The following is a 20,985-nucleotide window of genomic DNA, read 5'->3' as shown; positions in this document are numbered from 1 at the left end:
TAGATATGAAGTGGATGGAAGACCCAGAATGTGACATTTGGGTTATAATTGTAAACGTAGTCATTCTTAATGTTGCTATACACAACTGGGGAGAATGGGTGCGGGGTGGTTAACAATGAGCGGAAGATAGTCTACAGAGTATAGAGAGGGTAGAATTGGGGGGAATGATTAGGAGGCTTTTGCAACGACAGTTCAGGTAGGAAGTGATAAAGACTTGAACAAAGCAATGGCAGTAGGAAAGATGAGGAAGGGAAGATTCCAAACTTCTCAGCTGTAGACTCAACAGGATTGTTGACTGACCAGCTGGGATACCTTCAAGGTTTCTAGCATAAGTGATTAAGTGAACAGTGATGCAGTTACAAGTTTAAAAATACAGTAAAAGGGACAGATTTTGCTGGGGAAATGGTGATTTCTAGTTGGTCGTTAATTGGAGATATACAGAAGACAGTTAGAAATATACATTTATGCAGTATTTTGGGATTAAGCTATTAACATGAAAAAGAATCTCCAGAATGCATACAGAAAAGGGAAGAAGATGAACATGGAAACATGGTGACCACGAACATTGACAAGCGAGGAGTCAAAAGAGAAACAAGAAGGAAGAACCCGATATTACAAATGCCAAAGAAGGAGCATAAATTAAATGCATGGTCAATATTGTCAAATCCTGAATATGATGCTACAAAAGAAGCTATTGAATTTGACATGAATTATTAATGGATGGTGGAGGTAAAAACCAAAGTGTTGTGGTCTGAGGATGAATATCAGTGAGAATGTGGGGACAGTAAATTAAATCTCTTCTGAACAAAAAGGTGATAGGGCAGTAGCTAGAGAGGAAGTCACTTTCTACAAAGGGTTTTCATTCCGCATGATAGTCCTAACCTAGTATTTTGCCTTCTGTAGGCACTGAACATCTATTAAATGCAGTAATATTTTTGTTTATGAACCAGATTTCCTATGAAAAGGAGTCAGTATTCTCCAAATGCATGCATGCAACCTCATGCATGCATATGTGCATGTTGACTCTTGGTGACCCCCATGAATTGCAGCCCACCAGGCTCCATGCAATTTTTAAGACAAAAGTACTGGAGTGGGTTGCCATTTCCTAGTCCAGGGAATCTTCCCAACCCAGGGATCAAACCTGAGTCTCTTGTGTCTCCTGCATTGGCAGGTGGATTCTTTATCCTTGAGCCACCTGGGAAGCCCATTCTCCAAATACAACAGTACAAAACACATCTACCCTGATTCTGGATGGGGAGGCCTGAAGGAAATAAAGATGTTTCATATTGTATTGTCTTGGGCTAATTGGTAAGAATCACTTTTTCCTTCCCCCCTCTCTGACTACACATACCTTGATTCTAGATTATAGATAGAAAAGGAACCAAAGGACTTGCTGATCCTGTTCCTGGAGTACAGAATTTCATAGTTCAAAAATGAACTTCAGCTATCTTATCTTATAAAAGATTAGGCATTAAGATGCCACTATTCACCTTAATTGCCTATTTAATTGCTATTAGATTACATACATACTATGGTAAACAGAGAATTTTTTAATGATATATGTTCAACATAACATTAAGTGAAAAAGGCATATTATGCAATACGATCTCAATTGGAGGAAAGGGAGAAATATATAAATATAAGTACACACAAAGTATAAATACTAGAAGAAAATAAACTAAAATGATAACAGATTTTTGAGTGGTAGTGTTAGGGATTTTTATTTCCTTCATCTTGCTTTTCTACATTTTCCCAATTTTCTACTATTTAAAATGCTTTAAAACCTTCATTAAAGTCATGAGAATTTCTATCCAGAAACACTTACTAGCAATTTAAGCCCATTCTCTTTATCTGGGCAACTCTAAAATAACAATGATGACACCACCCTTACGGAAGAAAGCGAAGAAAAAATAAAGAGCCTCTTGATGAAAGTGAAAAAGCTGACTTAAAACTCAACATTCAGAAAACTAAGGTCATGGTATTCCGTCCCATCACTTCATGGCAAACAGAAGGGGAAACAATGGAAACAGTGACAGACTTTATTTTGGGGGGGGGGGCCTCCAAAATCACTGCAGATGGTGACTGCAGCCATGAAATTAAAAGACGCTTACTCCTTGGAAGAAAAGCTATGACCAACCTAGAAAGCATATTAAAAAGCAGAGACATTACTTTGCCAACAAAGATCCGTCTAGTCAAAGCTATGGTTTTTCCAGTAGTCATGTATGGATGTGAGAGTTGGACTACAAAGAAAACTGAGCATCTAAGAATTGATGCTTTTCAACTGTGGTCTTGGAGAAGACTCTTGAGAGTCCCTTGGACTACAAGATCAAACCAGTCCATCCTAAAGGAAATCAGTCCTGAATATTTATTGGAAGGACTGGATGCTGAAGCTGAAACTCCAATACTTTGGCCACCTCATACGAAGAACTGATTCACTGGAAAAGACCCTGATGATGGGAAAGATTGAAGGCAGGAGGAGAAGGGGAGGACAGACGATGAGATGGTTGGATGGCATCACCAACTGGATGGACATGAGTTTGAGTAAGCTCTGGGAGTGAGTGATGGACAGAGAAGCCTGGCCTGCTGCAGTCCATGGGGTCACAGAGACACGACTGAGCAACTGAACTCACTCACTCAAAATAACAATAGTTATAACTAGTCTCCCAGGTACCCTGCGGTCTTCTTAATTTCAACTTCTTAGGTGTTCTCTGCTGCTGCTGCTGCTGATGCTAAGTCGCTTGAGGCATGTCCGACTCTGTGCGACCCCATAGACGGCAGCCCACCAGGCTCCCCCGTCCCTGAGATTCTCCAGGCAAGAATACTGGAGTGGGTTGCCATTTCCTTCTCCAATGCATGAAAGTGAAAAGTGAAAGTGAAGTCGCTCAGTCATGTCCGACTCTCAGCGACCCCATGGACTGCAGCCTACCAGGCTCCTCCGTCTATGGGATTTTCCAGGCACGAGTACCGGAGTGGGCTGCCATTGCCTTCTCCTAGGTGTTCTCTATTTGTCTTATTAGTTCCTCGTACCTCCCTGAGTTCTGACTCTTGGATTCTAAAAGTGCGTTTTGAGAAGCAACGTGGAAAACGGAATGCGGAATCCAAAGTTTGTGTCAGATGAGCCCAACTGCTCTCTACATTGTATGGGGAAAGATAATTGGGCTTCAGTCTAGGATGTACTATTTACTAACTGTGGAGCCTTAGATAAACCAGTTGATATCGCTGCACCTCCGCTGTCTCAGTTTTCCCACCTTCAAAATGGGAGTAGAATTTACAAATGGGGGAATGGATAGGGCAGGGCTCACTGTTAAGAAAGGAAGTATCACAGTCAAAGACTGTCTAGAATTCCACAGGTCCCAGTAAATCCTAGGCGAAAAGCTCCACCCCAAACCTACTGACTCCGAGGGGGTGGGGCCCCGGAATCTGTATTTTAACAGCTTTCCAGGTGAGTCAGATGTCTAGTCAAGAGGACTCTTTCCAGTCCTCCAGCTCTTTGATCCACTTATTAACTTCCTTCTGGTCCCAGCGATTTCCAGTTCCCGCATAAAAAAGGAGCCGAGGAAAGAGGGGAGAAAAAGCATATCCAGGGTCGGAGTGGCCGATACCGGTCGCTCGCCAGCTTCCTTCCTCCCCGGCGCCAGCAGACAGTTTACATAACGGGTCCCGCAGCGCGCTCTCGCGAGGTTTCCACCGCCCCCGCCTCGCTCCACGTCAGAGGGAACCGGGCGGAGCGGCCAACATGGCGGAACGCAGGCGACACAAGAAGCGGATTCAGGTAGCAAAGCCGAACCCTCGGGTAGGGGGCTTTAGGGCGCTCGGAAGTGGAAGATGCTGGGAAAGCTCCCGGGAAGGGCGAGCGAAATCGAGGACAAGGTGGGGTGGGGTTCCACCGTGAGGCCGCAGGTTGTGGGCTGCGTCGTTGTGAGGGGCCTGAGGAAGGGCGGCGTTGGAGACGGCGGAGACAGGCGGAGGTGCTGGGGCTGCAGCGGAAGGCAGAAAGCGCTGCGCTCGGAATCGGCCGTGGAGGCGCGGCCGTCAGTTCAAGATTCCGGTGGAGGCGCCGGCCTGGGCCTGTGCTGGGAGGTCAGCGCCCTCAGAGCACAGACATCGACCCTCCCCGAGAACTCCTCCCCTCCCTTCTCCACCCCATCTTTTCGCCTTAGCTGTCCCGAAATTGAGGCCACGGTAACTAGGGTAGAAGAACGCGGAGGACTGACCTAAAGCTACCCGTTCTTTGTGCGCGGATAGAAGGACCGTAGGACGTGGGAGTGAGCGGGATTTGGTCAGCTGCCCCGAGGCCCAGGCGGCGACCTGCGTATCCAGGTGTTCGTTTGCTTGTACCCGCCTTTCTCCTTTTTATTATTGACGTAAGCGTCCAGTTGAAGCTTTGTGGCTTTCTTTCAGCGACACAGTGTAAATAAACAAAACTCTCGGTACTGCAACGAGCGGGTCGCGCCCAGGAACCTTTGACATGGCAGTCATCTCATAACCTACATAGCATCCCTCCCTCATTCCACAGGCCTGTCATTTGTGTGTTTCTTCCCTACAATTTCCCCCTGTTGTTCATGCTCTCTGCTGAGAGGATTAACCATGTGGAACATCTTAGACTCAGGATATGTGTCTGCTTGTTAGTTAATGTGCCTAGAAACCTTCATATGTCATCATAAATTGGGCATGTTGTAAATTGTTAATATGCTAATCACAAATTGTTACACTCATTTTCTTTCTGTTCCTTACTATTTCATTGCTTAGAATGACTTTCTGATGTTTTAGTTCTCTGTTTAAAAAAAGTTTATCACTTACACCACGTGTGATTTAGGTATGCAAGTTAAAATTATCCTTAAAAGTCTGAAGTACTAGGGGAAAAAAGATGTGATCAGTAAATCTGGAATTTTGGAATTGGGCAGAAATAAGAAAGTTTCAAGTAGAGTACAAAAGGGGACCAAAAAGAGACAAATCCTGCCCTCTCCCCCAAGTTCAGACAGGTCATAAAACCAAGGCTTAAGTTTATTGTGAAAGAAGTTTATAATTATACTATTCCTAGTCTTTCAAAATTTAATGTTATTGGTCAGTTGTGGATACATAATTTTTTTATTAGAATTTGTATTGAAGTTGTCAAATTAGTACTTACTGAATTTCTTATATTTACACATAGGGTACATTTTATGGGCCCTAAACATTTTTTTTTTTTTTTTAATTTCAACTGTTCTTTACTGTGGTCACAAAAGTGATCCTAATTTAGCAGTTCTATTTCAATTGTGATCTCATATTAAGCAAAAAGATTAAAAACTGGTATAGCAGTGGTAGTGACTGGGAGCTAAAACTTGAGCCGTACTGTGCCTGTTTGTACCCCAGTGTCAGTAATTATTAGCTGTGTAACTTTGGTCAAATTACTTAGCTTTTTTCCTCTATCTCCAAATCCATAAGAAGAAATATTTACCTTGAAGGGATCCTATTTGGGTTGTGGTGGAAAAAAATACGTGAGTGGATGACTTGTTATTAAAGGTTATAAAAGCTATGAAAATAGTATTTGGCACATAACTCTTTTTTTTTCCACCTCCCCTAGGATGAAGGGTCTAGGATTACTTTTTTTGGTTTTTGCTAAGCACTCTGATATGCTGAGGTGGAGAAGGCAATAGCAAGCCACTCCAGTACTCTTGCCTAGAAAATCCCATGGATAGAGGAGCCTGGTGGGCTACAGTCCATGGGGTCGCCACGAGTGGGTCGCGACTGAGCGACTTCACTTTCACTTTTCACTTTCACTCAATGGAGAAGGAAATGGCAACCCACTCCAGTGTTCTTGCCTGGAGAATCCCAGGGACGGCAGAGCCTGGTGGGCTGCTGTCTATGGGGTCGCACAGAGTCGGACACAACTGAAGCAACTTAGCAGCAGTAGCAGCTGATATGCTGAAGAAAGATTAACAGTTACCTATTCAGTAAATAAACCTTTGAGTTGTGAGTGCCATAAAAAATTTTTTACTTACTATTGTTTAATTGTGGATTAGCTAAGTATGTGAGGATCTGATTGTTAAAAATCAAGTTGTTATACTGCTAAGTGAAAATAAATGACATTTCTCAAATCCTCCAACTTTTCTATATAGCTATGCTGTGTGGAAGGAATGTTGTAGAGCTCTTGGGCATACTACTTGGAGTACTACTATGCAGTCTCAACAGATTAATAAAAATATACAGTAGCTTATCAATCTCCCTTTTTTTTCCCTTCAGGGAATCAGAAACTGTAATATTGGTGTTACTTTAGACAAAAAGATCAAATGTAGTGGCCATGTTTACAGTTGAAGTTACAGAAAACATCCTATTGTAAGACTTTTGGACAAAAGTTCTGTAATATCAACTCTGTTTCCTGTTGTTTGTTACTTGATGTTTCATGTTTACAAAAGATTTCTACATATAATAGAATTAGGGACCTTGAGTTGTAATTTGTGTGTTGGGGGAAAGGATTGCTACATATAAGTTCAGGGTTTTAAAAAGTAGTTAATTTGTATGCTTTTTCTGGGATAGCCTAATTCTGGTATTCCATCAGAGTTGGAAGCAAGAGGACTATTTTGTCACATTTCCTTCTTGGACTCACTTTACTGGCCACTGAAAACCAAAAGTGAGCTATGTGTTCATTGACATTACATTGGGAAGTTTTCTTGTTTGAGATTTCCAAGTGAAAGTGATCTCAATTCAAATTAATAAAATATTTGAAAACAAATAATTGTTAGTTTTCTAAGATATGGAACCATGTAAGTTCAAAAACATACTATAAGTGCTTATAGGTTAACAAAGTGCTGTTTACTAGAAAGGTTAGCTTAAAATCCTAGTACCGTCAAATTTTAGAGTTGAAAAGGATTTTCAAATTGGGTTTTTTGGAAACCTCAGTAGCCACTACCATACTACCATTATCCCTCATCCTTTAAGCTACTATGTGACTTTAAGCAAATGATTTATCTAAGATCTCCTCTGGCTTTCAGATTTTAACTTGAAACCTATTTGCATTTTCTTTTTTTTTTTTTTTTTATAAAGTATTTTATTTATTCGGTGCTACCAGCTCTTTGTTGTGGCATGTGAGATCTTTAGTTGTGGTATGTGGGACCTAGTTCCCTGAGCAGGGATTGAACCCTGACCCCCTGCATTGGGAGCGGGAGTCTTAGCCATTGGACCACCAGAGGAGTGCCCCCTATTTGCATTTTCACAAATATTTTACACTGCTTGTGAACGTGTTCGTTGCTCAGTCGTGTCTGACTATGCGACCCCATGGGCTGTAGCCCACCAGGTTCCTCTGTCCATGGGATTCTCCAGACAAAAATACTGGAGTGGGTAGCCATTCCCTTCTCCAAGGGATCTTCCTGATATAGGGATGGAACCCTGGTCTCCCACATAGCAGACAAATTCTTTACCATCTGAGACAATACTGCTTGTATAAAAATACAAATTGACAATTGGTACCCTAATCTATGTCTTTTGCTCAATTTATTCAACAAAGCTTATTTATTACCTAGGATTATTTCTGTTGAATAAATTGATTTTAAAAATTTTTCATCATTTTGAGGGTAGAATGAGGGGGCAGAAATTCTAAGTCAAAATTTCTGTAAGATTGAAGCCCATGGCTTACTGACTCTTGATCTAATTTTTTTTTCTCAAAAAGGTTACCTTAAGTACCAGCTAAAATAATACATAGCTAGAAATGGTAACGGAGAAGGCAGTGGCACCCCACTCCAGTACTCTTGCCTGGAAACTCCCATGGATGGAGGAGCCTGGTAGGCTGCAGTCCATGGGGTCGCTAAGGGTCAGACACGACTGAGCAACTTCACTTTCACTTTCATGCATTGGAGAAGGAAATGGCAACCCACTCCAGTGTTCTTGCCTGGAGAATCCCAGGGACGGGGGAGCCTGGTGGGCTGCTGTCTATGGGGTCACACAGAGTCGGACACGACTGAAGCGACTTAGCAGCAGCGGCAGCAGCAGAAATGGTAACCCCAGTTTCATTGTAGTATTTTTTAATGTTGATGTATTCTGAAATAAAAAATAGTATTTGTTAAATAATTTTAAAAAAAAGTTCTTCCCTAACTTTCCATTTTTGTAATTTTGGACTGTGAGTTGCAACTGCTGGCATCTTGGTGTTTGGGTTGGCAGTCCACCCTCAAAATGTATTGGTTCTTTGCTTGCTCATTCTAAGATGTTTGGGCTCATTCATTGAGCTACAAAATTCCCTTCGTTGGAGGGTTGATAAACTTGTTTCTCTTTTTTAATGGGTGATGCTGTTCCCAAAAGACGTTCAATTTTGTCATTAGATTTCTAGAAAAGTTAGGAAAATATTCTGAAGATAATGTATATATAGACAGGAAGAGGATAAGACTGTTTTAGCCTGCAGCAGGGGAGCAGTGAGAATGAAGATTCCATGGCAGGCTCTTCTGTATTACTAGCTTCCCAAGTCATGTAATCTTGGTATGCTTCAATAACAATCTTTCTGGCTTCAAAGCCCCAGCAGATGGCACAAATCCTCAACTCTTAGAGGCAGCCTACAATATGTATAAGTTATATGTGGTATAATGAACATGTCATATTTCACAGAAGATAATAGAAGTTTTTTAAGGATTTGAACTTGAAGGAGGAGCAAGGAAGAAAGCCATTCTGTTGTACAAATATCTTGTTAAGAATTCTAGTCAGATGTTTTAGGGAAGTTACTGATACTTTAAGAAAGTATCAGTGAATAAGGAACTCTGTGTCTAGTTGAGATTATCCAAGTCCATGTTTTCTGGGCCTTTTCTGTTTATTCATGCTTAGCAGTGCCTTTACCAAGGAGGGGAAGGAAAGGAAGATAGAATACTTGAGTATGTTTTTGCAATTGTGGAAAAGAGCTTGGTGAACTTGAAGTTAATTGTTAAAATGAGGTTTTTAAACTGTTGTGGATTCATGTAGAATCAGATTCCGTACTGTATAATAATAGAGTGAACTTTTCAGTTTCTTTTGTATCCTTGTAACATATTTTACGTGTGATGCCTGTATCAACAGTCAGTAGATTGGTACCGTGTCTAGTTAATGGTTTGGGTGTTAGTATGAGTGTAGACTGTCATGCCTAAGGTTGATGTGATTGTTTCCTCCCCAGAATAACCTTCATTCTGAAATTGTTATTGAAAAACTGTCCTTTTAGTTGATCAGACTATTTGACATCTTTTACTAAGTAATTTCGGAGAAGGCGATGGCACCCCACTCCAGTACTCTTGCCTGGAAAATCCCATGGACGGAGGAGCCTGGCAGGCTGCAGTCCATGGGGTTGCGAAGAGTCAGACACGACTGAGCAACTTCCCTTTCACTTTTCACTTTCATGCATTGGAGAAGGAAATGGCAACCCACCCCAGTGTTCTTGCCTGGAGAATCCCAAGGACGGGGGGGGGGGGCCGCCTGGGCTGCCGTCTATGGGGTCACACAGAGTCGGACATGACTGAAGCGACTTAGCAGTAGCAGCAGCAACTAAGTAATTTCATTCATCCTTTATCATGGAGTCCTTCCTATCTGTTCTACTTTTGAAATGTTTCAGATATCAAAATCCTTCTTAGTCCAGAGTATCACATCACATCTTACTTGAATACTAACTAGTTTCCTGCCTTATGCATTTATTCCCCAGTTCATTCTACATGTAGGCTCCAAAACAGTATCTCAGTCTTTTTTTTTTCTCATTATGTCCTCCTCCTAGTCAAAAACTTTCTGTCACTTACAGGGTAAATTTGAAAATTCTCAGAATGCTTTGAATACTATTTAGCCCTATTATACTTACACCTACTTAGCCTCACAATGCTTTCTAACTTGACTCTAGTGAAACCAAATTTTATACTCATTTTCAGCCACAGTATTTTTATACTATTCATTCAGCTTATCCTAAACTTGTTCATCTTTCAGAATCTAGGTCCCTCTTCCAGGAGATCTTTCATAGATCCCGTTTTGTACTCCTAAAATATTTTTTCTACCACTTATTTTGAAAAATAACAGTTGTTGTTTTGGATAGTTGTAACATAATGTAGCAGAGAAGGAAATGGCAGCCCACTCCAGTACTATTGCCTGGAAAATCCCATGGACGGAGGAGCCTGGTAGACTGCAGTCCATGGGGTCGCTGGAGTCGGACACGACTGAGCAACTTCACTTTCACTTTTCACTTTCCTGCATTGGAGAAGGAAATGGCAACCCACTCCAGTGTTCTTGCCTGGAGAATCCCAGGGACGGGGAAGCCTGGTGGTCTGCCGTCTCTGGGGTCGCACAGAGTCGGACACGACTGAAGCGACTTAGCAGCAGTAGCAACAGCAATATAATGTAGGTATTGTGCCTTAACAAATTTTTGGTATTAACTGTAGCACCCGATGGTATTTTAGGGTAAACAACTCAGTAATTATGTATTTGAACAATTTACATTTATCACGACTTCTCCCCCACATATCATTTTTAATGATATCCCAGTAATAACTTATCAGTCAATTGGATAAATCTTTAGATTGACAACAGATGTATTAACTGAGGGGAAAAATTAAACATATATGGGTGTGATTATAAAATAGAATTGGTCTCTATAAAGCCAATTATACTATCCCATTATTTCCAACTATTTATATAGTGTGACTTTTTCGGCTGTACATGAACATACAGGATATTGTTACTGATAGATAAGGCTTCTAGAAATTCAGTGTTACTCGGGCATAATTAAATGCTATCATTTTACATATACTAATGTATTTTAGCGTGATTTCAAAAACCAAAATATAGAATACTTTTTAGCTTGTGAAAACTATATTTTGTGAAAATGAAAATTGCTCAGTCTTGTCCTACTCTTTGCAACCCCATGGACTGTATAGTCCATGGAATTCTCAAGGCCAGGATACTGAAGTGGACTGGACCCCAGATTAAATAATTATAAACACTGTAGATTGTAGTGAACTTGGTAGTGTTAAAGTTTGAATTTACAGTTTTTTAAGATTCTATTTTTCTGTGATATTTATTTTTATATATAAAACTAAAGGTCTTTTATTCTTATAAATATTTGGTTTTTATTATAGTCTTCATTTGGATTGAATGGTTTGGGTTTTTAGCTTTTCTTTTTTTTTTAATTTTTATTTTATATTGGAGTATAGTTGATTTACAATGTGTGGGTTTCTAATTTTTATTGTCACAAATAGTAACCCACAAATGAGGTAGTATGAGAGTATAAAACTCATGCACTGTTAATTGGCTGTTTGAAGCAGAGAAGTTGCGAAATGCAAAGGAAGAAATCCGAGAAGTAGCTGCCTGGTGACCCAACAACAAGGGCACAGATTTTCACTTCATCTCACAAATTACTCCTCTTCAGGATAAAGTTAAAGCTGAGACTTTGTTAGTTGTCCGTTATTTTCCACAGACATAACTGAATTCAGACTTATTTGAAATTTGTGGAAAAACTGACGTAAATACAGATGATTTAGATAGTTTATTTTTCCTGTTTTGTATTATTAGAATGTCTTGCCTAAAAGATAACTGTCTTCGGCATTATTTGTTCTCAGCAGTCTAGATTCTTGGCAGTTAATTCTTCGCTATTATTTGGCACTTTATTCGTTTTAAGAAATAGACCTTCATGAAATCATTCACATTTAAATTATACGTTGCTAGAAATATTGCTTGAGTTCTCTATGTATTGTGCTTAAAAATGTGAAGGCAGTGCTTTTATTTTGATATTAGTAGCTTACAGCAGTAAGACAACTTCTAAAAGTAAAAAAAATATAAGATATATATATACAAATGTAAATTGCTCTCATTTTCTTCAGTATATGAGTAGGGAGAATAAGTACACTGCTTTTAACTACTCAAAAGTAGTTCAGAAGGTAAGGAAATAAAAGCAAGATGGGAAATGATAAACAATGAAGTGATAAAAAATTTGGAAGAAAGAATGGGAAAATTTTAGAAAACAGGGAAGGATTAAAGCAGCCTTTTCAAAACTCTTTGTTCACTTCCATTAATCAGTTCTTAAAGTGAAAGTCACTCAGCCATGTCCGACTCTTTGCGACCCCCTGGACTATACAGTCCATGGAATTCTCCAGGCCAGAATACTGGAGTGGCTAGCCATTCTCTTCTCCAGGGGATCTTCCCAACCCAGGGATCCAACCCTAGGTCTTCTACACTGCAGGTGGATTCTTTACCAGCTGAGCCACCAGGGAAGCCCAGTCAGTTTTAAATGAGATTATAACTTACTTGTCTATTGCATTTTTATTTTTGCTTTACCTCTGTTCAGAAAGGAAGAAGAAAGGCAAAGTGAGAAAGGATTCCCCGACAGTATCTAGAATTTGTAACCCTAAAAGGAAAAGGAATACAAATCTTCAGCATCTCAAGTAGTATCTTGTATCTGGGACCACACGGGGACAGCTGTCTTTGGTTAATTTGAGAACTCCTCCTGCGATCTCTAGTCTTTTGTTTAGGGTACATAACTTTGGCTGTTACTTAACATTTATTTATGGCACCTGTTTCTACCTACTCTGACATTTGGGCACTCACTATTGACAACCTCTTAATGTTTTGAATTATTGTCTTATGGCTTGTAAAAAGAGACCAAGCAAAGGTAAAGATGAACTGGTACAAAGTGGTTACCATGCTGGAAAAACAACTCAGAATAAATGCCTTGTAGCTGAGGCCAAGAGACAAGCAACTTTGGGCCCTCTCAACTTGTATTTGAAAGATGTGTAATTTTTTTTTTTTTTTTTTTTTTTTTGAGGTTGCTTCACTATAGTGTCGCCTTCATTATCTTTCTTTCTTTCTTTCTTTTTTTAATTTTATTTTATTTTTAAACTTTACATAACTGTATTAGTTTTGCCAAATATCAAAATGAATCCGCCACAGGTATACATGTGTTCCCCATCCTGAACCCTGAAAGATGTGTAATTTTTAAAATCTCCATTCTGTCTTTTGTATAGATTACCAGGTCTGCTCTAGAAAAAGCTTGAAAGAAAGGCCTGTAGTACACTTTAAAAGATTTTCAGAAAAGATATGTAATTTATTCTTCAGTATATGAATGTCTCAAGTAAATGATTACATTAAATTTAATATTGTTACTTTGCAGGAAGTTGGTGAACCATCTAAAGAAGAGAAGGCTGTAGCCAAGTTTCTTCGATTCAACTGTCCAACCAAGTCCACCAATATGATGGGTCACCGGGTTGATTATTTTATTGGTAGGATTTCATATTTTAAATTATGTTAGTGGGCATATTTTATAAAGATACCCAATTTGGGGATAGGCAGATGTTTTAAAAGTGCTTTGCAAGAATGATTGGTGAAGCTAGGTGAGGGCCATATGGCACATGATTATCCTATTCTTTCCTTTCATAATTAAAAATGTCAATAGTAAAAATAAAGTACTTTTTAATGACATTTGAGATATTTTTATAATAGAATAAGATTTATTTTCAGTACTAATTTTTAAGCAGATAGTTCATGTACTTAAATGATACTTTTTTAAAAAACTCCAGCATAGAAGTCAGTGTGAAACCAGTCTGTTGGAACCAGGTTGGGAGCTTTTGTTCTTCATATAATCTGAACAACTTCATTATAAGCTAATATCATCTGTAGTATTGCCCCATAACTTGTAACTCAAAAGTTGTTGAGTTTGCCTGTCTGATCAATTAAGATTGAATTGCCATTATCGAGAACAAATTCCTTTATATTCTTTTTAGTGCTATGATTAATGATTTTGTAGTCATTAAAAGTTTGAAAAATAGACATGCTACTCTTTTCAGATCTCATCTATTTAGCTTTTTCTAGTGACAGCAGTAGATTGTTCACAGAACGTATTCCTTGGTGGGTAAAGCTTGGAGACAGAATTTCTCTTACTGTGTGGTAGAGGACAATTTTTGGTTTGTCTTATATTTTGATTATTTGATAAGAGTGATATTTACATTTATTTTGAACTTTTTAAAGAAAATTTTCTCAATTTATATTGCTTGAGTTCATATTTTTTATTTATCATTTATTTCACAGCATTACTTTAAAAAGCTGCTTATCAGTATGTTTCACAAATTGAGCTATTTGTCATGATTGTGTCAGACTTAAATTTTCTGTTGAACTTGGTTTTATTTTCGAATGCTGGAATGTTGAGATTTGCCTTAGAATATTATTTAGACAGACTCAAGTTCTGCTATATACTAGATTTTAAAATAATTAATTTCTTCTTTAGCTTCTAAAGCAGTGGATTGCCTCTTGGATTCAAAGTGGGCAAAGGCCAAGAAAGGAGAGGAAGCTTTATTTACAACAAGGGAGTCTGTGGTTGACTATTGCAACAGGTACTGTTTATTTCTTAGTGAAGGATAATGTGAATAGTAATTTAAAAACAGTCTCCATGGTCCTAAAGCTCCTTCCCTGTTTTTATTGTTTAGTTCTGTTACAACGTAGCTCAAGCATGACTTTTACGTGTAACTTGGATATCTTCAGTAACTCAGGAAATGCATTTATTTGGAGTTAGACCATCATATTTTTATAGTTTTTATTTGTGTTCTGTTAAATTTGTACATTTGCAGGCTGACTGAACTGAGGGATCAGCAATAAAAATCATATACCAGTGCCTATTGTGAACATAAAAGTTCTTTCTTTTCTAGAGAAAACAGGTGGGGAGTCTTTTCCAAAACTTTGTCAGGGACTCCTAATTGGCCTGTTGTCCCTGTTGTTTGTGTGTCTACCCACTGAGCCATTAGCCAGGTACACTCTTCTGTTTTGTTTGTGATTGCTATTGTATTCCTTGTGAAATCAAGGCAGCTGTGACATCTATCTTTTCTTGATTCCAAGATGAAGTATAGACAGTTCAGTAACATATCCATGTGTTTTATAGGTACTTCTTTGGGAAAAAAGTTTCATGGTGAATGGTGTAAAAAAATCCATTTTCTGGGAGTCCAGTGGTTAGGACTCTGTGTTTCCACTGCAGGGGCCACAGGTTCAATCCCTGATCAGGAATCTAAGATCCCTCATGACACATGATATGGGCCCCCCCCCCCCCAAAAAAATCACTTTTCTCTTGGGAAGAAGTATGCTGGTTTTGTGGTTTTTTTCTCCCCCAGTTTTTCCTTTTGGTTTATTTACTACTTGAACATATTTATTAAGATGTTAGTAAATCAGATTGCTTCTGTGACAGTGAATTTTATAATTGGTGGGAATTTGACATTTTAGATTATCTTATATATTTAGTAGGGAGATACACATTGCATTTACTAATATATTGATTAATGGCATTTAAAGTGGCAGCCACATTTTAAGTCCTCAGTCACTGAGTTGTGTCTTAATCTTTGTGACCCCAAGGACTGTAGCCTATCAGGCTCCTTCTGTCTGTGGGATTTTCCAGGCAAGATTAGTGAAGTGAGTTGCTATTTCCTTCTCCAGGGAATCTTCCTGACCAAGGGATCACACCTGAGTCTCCTGTATTGGCAGGCGGGTTCTTTACCATTGAGCCACCTGGGAAGCAGCAGCCACATGAGAACCCTCTTAAAAAACTGTGAAAAAAAATTTCACAGTCTGTCTGCTAAAGCTGTAAAGTTGAAGAATTGTTAAATGTTTATTAAAATTCTTAGCTGCCAGGGAATTCCCTGGTGGTTCATTGATTAAGACTCCTACTTTCACTGCCATTGGCCTGGTGTTCGATCCCTGATTGGGGAACTGAGATCCCACAAGCGGTGGTGCACAGCCAAAAAAAAAAAAAATTCTTAGCTGCCAAAAACTGGAGTCATTAACGGACCTTTCAGAAACAGTGAAAATTTCACTGTTGGGGCAGGGATTAGCTAACAGCAGTGCAATCACTATTTTCCTTTGTAGCCATCTGTGTATTAGAATTCCAAAGTGCAAATTTCCCTGCCTGCCTCAAAATAGACTTGTTTTTTATATGTAGTATATAAGTAGAAGCTGCTATAAATGCACAAAGAAGTTAAATCACTTACCCAAAGTCACAAAGCTAGTAAGTGGCTAGCCAAAATTCTAAATCCAGCCATCTGGCTTTGTAGTGTAATCCATGGTCTTAACCACTGCACTATACTATCTTCTCCAAAATAATGATCCATTTAATGAACAAAAATTAAGATGAAGGATTAACCTGTCAGTATTATTTGAATATTAGTGCTTGCTTTGGCAGCACACACACTAAAATTTAATATAAAATCTGAGCCCAACTCTCCGAGATAAGCAGCCAATATTAATATGTTTCTCTTGGCCTTTTAGGAGACTTGATACTTTGTTATATGAAAAGCAAAAAAAACACAAAACTTGAGTACGGCAATGTTTCTAGCAATACACTCACTTTTTATTGTATATGTTATTCCCATTCATATCAAGCTTTTTGTGTCCTTTTTGCACTAAGATAGAGAAGCATAAATTTTTCAAAACCACTTCTAATAATAACCATAGAGACCTCATGATGACCAGCTCTCATGGGTTCCTGACTGACTACAGGCAGAACCACAGAGAGACACTAGTCCTGTCTCATTCTCTGAAGTGTGCTTGAGGGAGGTTGAGGAAAAACAAAAGAAAACAGTAAACTGTAGTACGATACACAAAACAGTCTTCTAGTATGCTCCATGCCTCTTCATGGCCTGTTTCAAGTACAGACTCTTAAATCTTGTATCTAGTGTCATCCTAACCTTCCTGTGACTTTGCATCTCCAACCCCCCAGTCCATTAATGTCCTTATGACTCTCATTCTTATACCACACTCCTCTTTTCTGGTCTTTTTTTGGTAATAACCTACCACTTTCTCCACGTGGTTCTATCCTGCCTGCCTCTCAATATAAGTCCCCCACATTCCATCTTTACTATTTAGTATTCCCCAGGTCCTCTTGCTTACATTAATCTAATATTCTACAGAATTTATAAAGGTAACTGTTTAAATAGATTTGTTACATGTGTGTGTGTGTTTTTTTTATTTCTTGCTGACTAAATCTGAAGGCAGTTGGAGGACTGTTCTATACTTTACTGTAACTCCACAGCAGTTAGCTCAGTGTGGGCATTTAATAAAACCTCACCCGTGTTAGATAAGTTAAAGTCCTAAACACATGTCTGGCATTTAATAAACATTTACTAAACCTGGGAAAAAATTAAGAGGTGAAGAAAAGTAATAAGCAATTTAGTGGCATTTTGCAGGCTGCTTTTAATCCATTTATTTATTCTACAAATACTTATCAAATATCTATTATAGGCCAGGCCTCAGGAATACAGAGATAACTGTGACTTGGCTCTTGCCTCCAAAGCACATATTGTTGTCTGAGAGAAAATCTGTGACTAGTTACAATACAGTGTGTTCCGTAAGAAAGAAAGGAAACTTCAAGAATAGCCTCACAGAGAAAACATTTTCATAAAATTTTGAAACATAAAATAGGTGATTACCCAGCAAATAATAGGGGAGTGGACATTTGATCCTGGCAGAGGGCATAGAACATCCTGAGTTAGGAAAGTATGAGTAGTCTGTGAAAATGTCAGTTTATATAGTAGATTTGTTCTATACGGTGTGTTTAAAGCTAAATAAATTGAGGCCCTGATTTTATTACAATAGTAAGTGTCATCTCATTTTTTGAGGCATATGGTGAATTGAAGTAGACATTCTCTATCAAGGAATAAGTCAATGATTCTACTTATTAATGAATGGAATGAGGGTGTAATGTAATGATTTATAAACCAAATGTGTTTTCTCTATTAAATGAAATTAATGATTTCACTGCAGCACTGGTAGTGGCTAACACTGAGAACGTGCATTCCAGGCACCATGGTAAACAGTCTGTATGCTTCTCATTTAGTTCTAGAAACCCCTATGAAATAGATACCCCATTTTAGAAATATACTAAAATTAAGTAACTTACCAATACTGTGTAGCTAATTAAGTGGTAGAGGTGATATTTGAACCCATCTACCTGAATGTGAATTTCTCACTACCAATTTGATTGGTTAATAATCTTAACTTTTCTCTCATGGGCTGGAGCAGCTATGCAGAAGTAACAGAGCAGGTGTTCCTGCTGATTCTGTCCTCTTCTGTAACTGCTTGTCAAGGGAAGAACTGTTTTTTCTCCTAAAGTTCTGTGGTTTATTTTTTAAATTATTTATTTCTTTATTAAGAACATTTTTTTCACTAAAGCAAAGGAAACTTTGAGAACGCAAAGAAACTTGAGAAGACTTTGAAAAGGATGCAGAAGAAAATGCAAATTACTAATGATGTTGCCTCAGGAATAATTACATTACCATTTGAGACTATATATTCAAGTATCTATATGTATACACATGTACTCTTAATATATGGAGAGCTATAATATGAACTGTAGTATGAAATGCTGCTCTTCAGTTAACATACAATGAGTAAGATGTATTTTCATTTTCATACTAAATTGTAATGAATGATCCTGATAGAAAATCTGGAAATTATATAAGTGAAAAATAAAGAAATTAGAATATTTTCATTATAAATTTTTGTAAGAAAGTCTGAAGTGGAATGAAAATGAAAGACTCCCCCCTCATTCAGATACTCACCACTACTCTTAAATCTCACTTTCTGCTCATAAGTAGTTAATTATTAAGGGTCTCATTTCAGATTTTTACTTGTTTACATATACGTGTATATGTAAACAGATATTCATATATGTATGTGTAGTAGATATTAATGCTAGATTCTTTGGGGACATTTCAGACAGTTGCACAATTGTATGCTATATAGCTCTTCTGAACAAGAAAAAGCTTTTTGGCAATGTTCATGGGATGGTCCTAATTGGGCAGCAGAAAGAAGCCCAGCCAAGCAGGTCAAAACACAGGTAGGCACAACATAATGACCAGAAATAAGTGGTATTTGGCCAGGAAGGAAGTGTCTAGTTAGCAAGTGTGTGATGCGTTGGAGCAGGCACCAGTGGAGGTAGAAAGGTGGATAGTTACCATTAACAGGCCCAGCTGGTGGCAGTGAGACCTAGCATCTAGGTTGTGTTTTGATAGTTATCCTTTATCAAGACAGTAATGAAGGAACAAATGAGGAACTCTGAAACTGGAACATAAGATTTGAAAAGCTTTTCATTTAGATGATAAAAATAAGCGTAACCCAATTGCTTGAGTAGGATTAGAAAAGATTGAGTCAACCAAGGTTGACTTAATTTGGTCTCAGCTGAGCTTCCAAACTCATCAGATAAGCAAATAAACAACAACAACAAAAGAACAACAACAAAAAAGAACAAAGCAAGCATCTCACTCTTAAGTTTATAACAAATATAACATGAAAAAAAAAACCAAATATAACATGAATTGTATTAGAAGAAAAACTGCTGTGGATAGGATAACAGTGTGTTGAGAGAAACACATAGTGTTGTCTCGCCAAATATTTTGTACAATTTTTATCTTGATACTGTGAAGAATTGTTTTCAGAGTTCAGAAATCTCAGCATATTTAATTATTCATTATTTAATTGAAGATATTTCATTATAGTGGCAGGCTGAGTAGTGAGGTATATGGAGAGAAGAAAATAACATCAAGAAAGACATCTGAAGACACAATTTGGATCAACAGATCATGGGCACATTTTTAATCTATTAACATTTAACTGTTTTATTTATTTTCCCCATATATTTATATTCCATTTATGTCCACTCTTGAATTTGAGACTTTAAATAAAGCAGAATTTTGATTACTCCTTATGAACCTAAAGAAAAACTAAAGGAATCTCATTAAATTATATAGTTGAAAATTAGATTTCATATAATCAGGTTGACTGCACAAGTTTTCGAATAGACTGTTTTTCCATGGGCTTACTAGTTGTAATTTTTCTTGTGAGTTGCCAGTGTATGTCATTCTTTGTTCACTTTATTCAGGTCTTGATATTTTTGCTTTTCAGTCTACATCTACATAATGGATAGGGAATATAATGTCATACCTTTTTTTTAAAGGCTTTTAAAGAAGCAATTTTTTCATCGGGCACTAAAAGTAATGAAAATGAAGTATGAGAAAGACATAAAAAAAGAAAAAGAGAAAGGAAAAGCTGAAAGTGGAAAAGAAGAAGATAAAAAGAGCAAGAAAGAAAATCTAAAGGATGAAAAGACAAAAAAGGAAAAAGAAAAAAAAAAAGATGGTGAAAAGGAAGAATCCAAAAAGGTGATTTCAACTAGATTTAAGTAAAAATAAAAAAGTTATTACATGCATGTTATCACTACTGGCATATCAAGACTTTTAAAATCTTATGCAGCAACCACTTAAACCATATTAGGGTTTTTATAAATACATGATTGAGAATTTTGATTTCTGTGTCTCATATAGTAAAACTTTGAGTATATGAATGTCATATTCCTTTTTGCTTGTTTGTAAATACTTTTTCTTCTATTCAACTTGTTTTTTAATAGGAGGAAACTCCTGGAACTCCCAAAAAGAAGGAAACCAAGAAAAAATTCAAGCTTGAGCCCCATGATGATCAAGTTTTTCTGGATGGAAATGAGGTGAGAGTACCTACTAAAAGTAGAAATCCAATTTTCCATAGGAGTTTTTAGAATTGTCTTTGATGCCTTCACTAAGAAAAGAAGTAATTTAGATAAATTTAACCATGTAGATATAAAATCTACCCTTTTTAAAAATGAATTTCTCTGAATTTATATTTATAAAAAATTTATTAAATCAGTCAGAAGTATGTTCAATTGTCTGTGATAGGTAGAAAAAAAGAAATAACAGTGACTTAAGATGGATACTTATTTCTCTCTCATTAAAAAAACCTGATGGTAAGCAGATACAGCAGCCCCATGGTGGATCTGAAGTTTTCTGCCTGTGTAAGGCAATTAGTAAAGATTATCTCATGGTCCAAAATGACTGCCAGCCTTATATATGCATCCATAGGAGGGAAGGAAAGTGAGGGACATGCTTCTTTTTTAAGGATACTATCCAGAAAACAGGCAGTTTCATTTCTATATGGATTCCTTTGGCCAGAACCTACTCACATGGTCATGCCTTCCTGCAGTAAAGTCTTAGAAACGTGATTTTCATACTGAGTGATCCTTTGCCC

General features: G+C 37.9%; 1 protein-coding gene across 2 annotated transcripts in view; it reads left to right on the top strand.

The window, feature by feature from the left end:
• Nucleotides 1-3,619: 3,619 nt before the first annotated feature.
• The window catches only part of SEC62 (SEC62 homolog, preprotein translocation factor), a 34,027-nt gene continuing 16,661 nt past the window's right edge, over nucleotides 3,620-20,985 (top strand). The window contains exons 1-5 of one of the 2 annotated variants that reach the window (XM_006055957.4): nucleotides 3,620-3,772; nucleotides 13,070-13,178; nucleotides 14,180-14,285; nucleotides 19,886-20,090; nucleotides 20,336-20,428. In XM_006055957.4, coding sequence (XP_006056019.1) covers nucleotides 3,737-3,772; nucleotides 13,070-13,178; nucleotides 14,180-14,285; nucleotides 19,886-20,090; nucleotides 20,336-20,428 — 549 coding nt within the window. In that variant the 5' untranslated portion in view covers nucleotides 3,620-3,736. Of the gene's footprint in view, nucleotides 3,794-13,069; nucleotides 13,179-14,179; nucleotides 14,286-19,885; nucleotides 20,091-20,335; nucleotides 20,429-20,985 lie in introns of both variants that reach the window. The other variant, XM_025288428.2, reaches the window with a different exon arrangement.

The sequence above is a fragment of the Bubalus bubalis genome, chromosome 1 (genome assembly GCF_019923935.1).
Source record: "Bubalus bubalis isolate 160015118507 breed Murrah chromosome 1, NDDB_SH_1, whole genome shotgun sequence".
NCBI classification, from domain to species: Eukaryota; Metazoa; Chordata; class Mammalia; order Artiodactyla; family Bovidae; genus Bubalus; species Bubalus bubalis.
The sequence above is the reverse complement of the archived record's forward strand: the minus strand, read 5'-3'. Positions and strand labels throughout refer to the sequence as shown.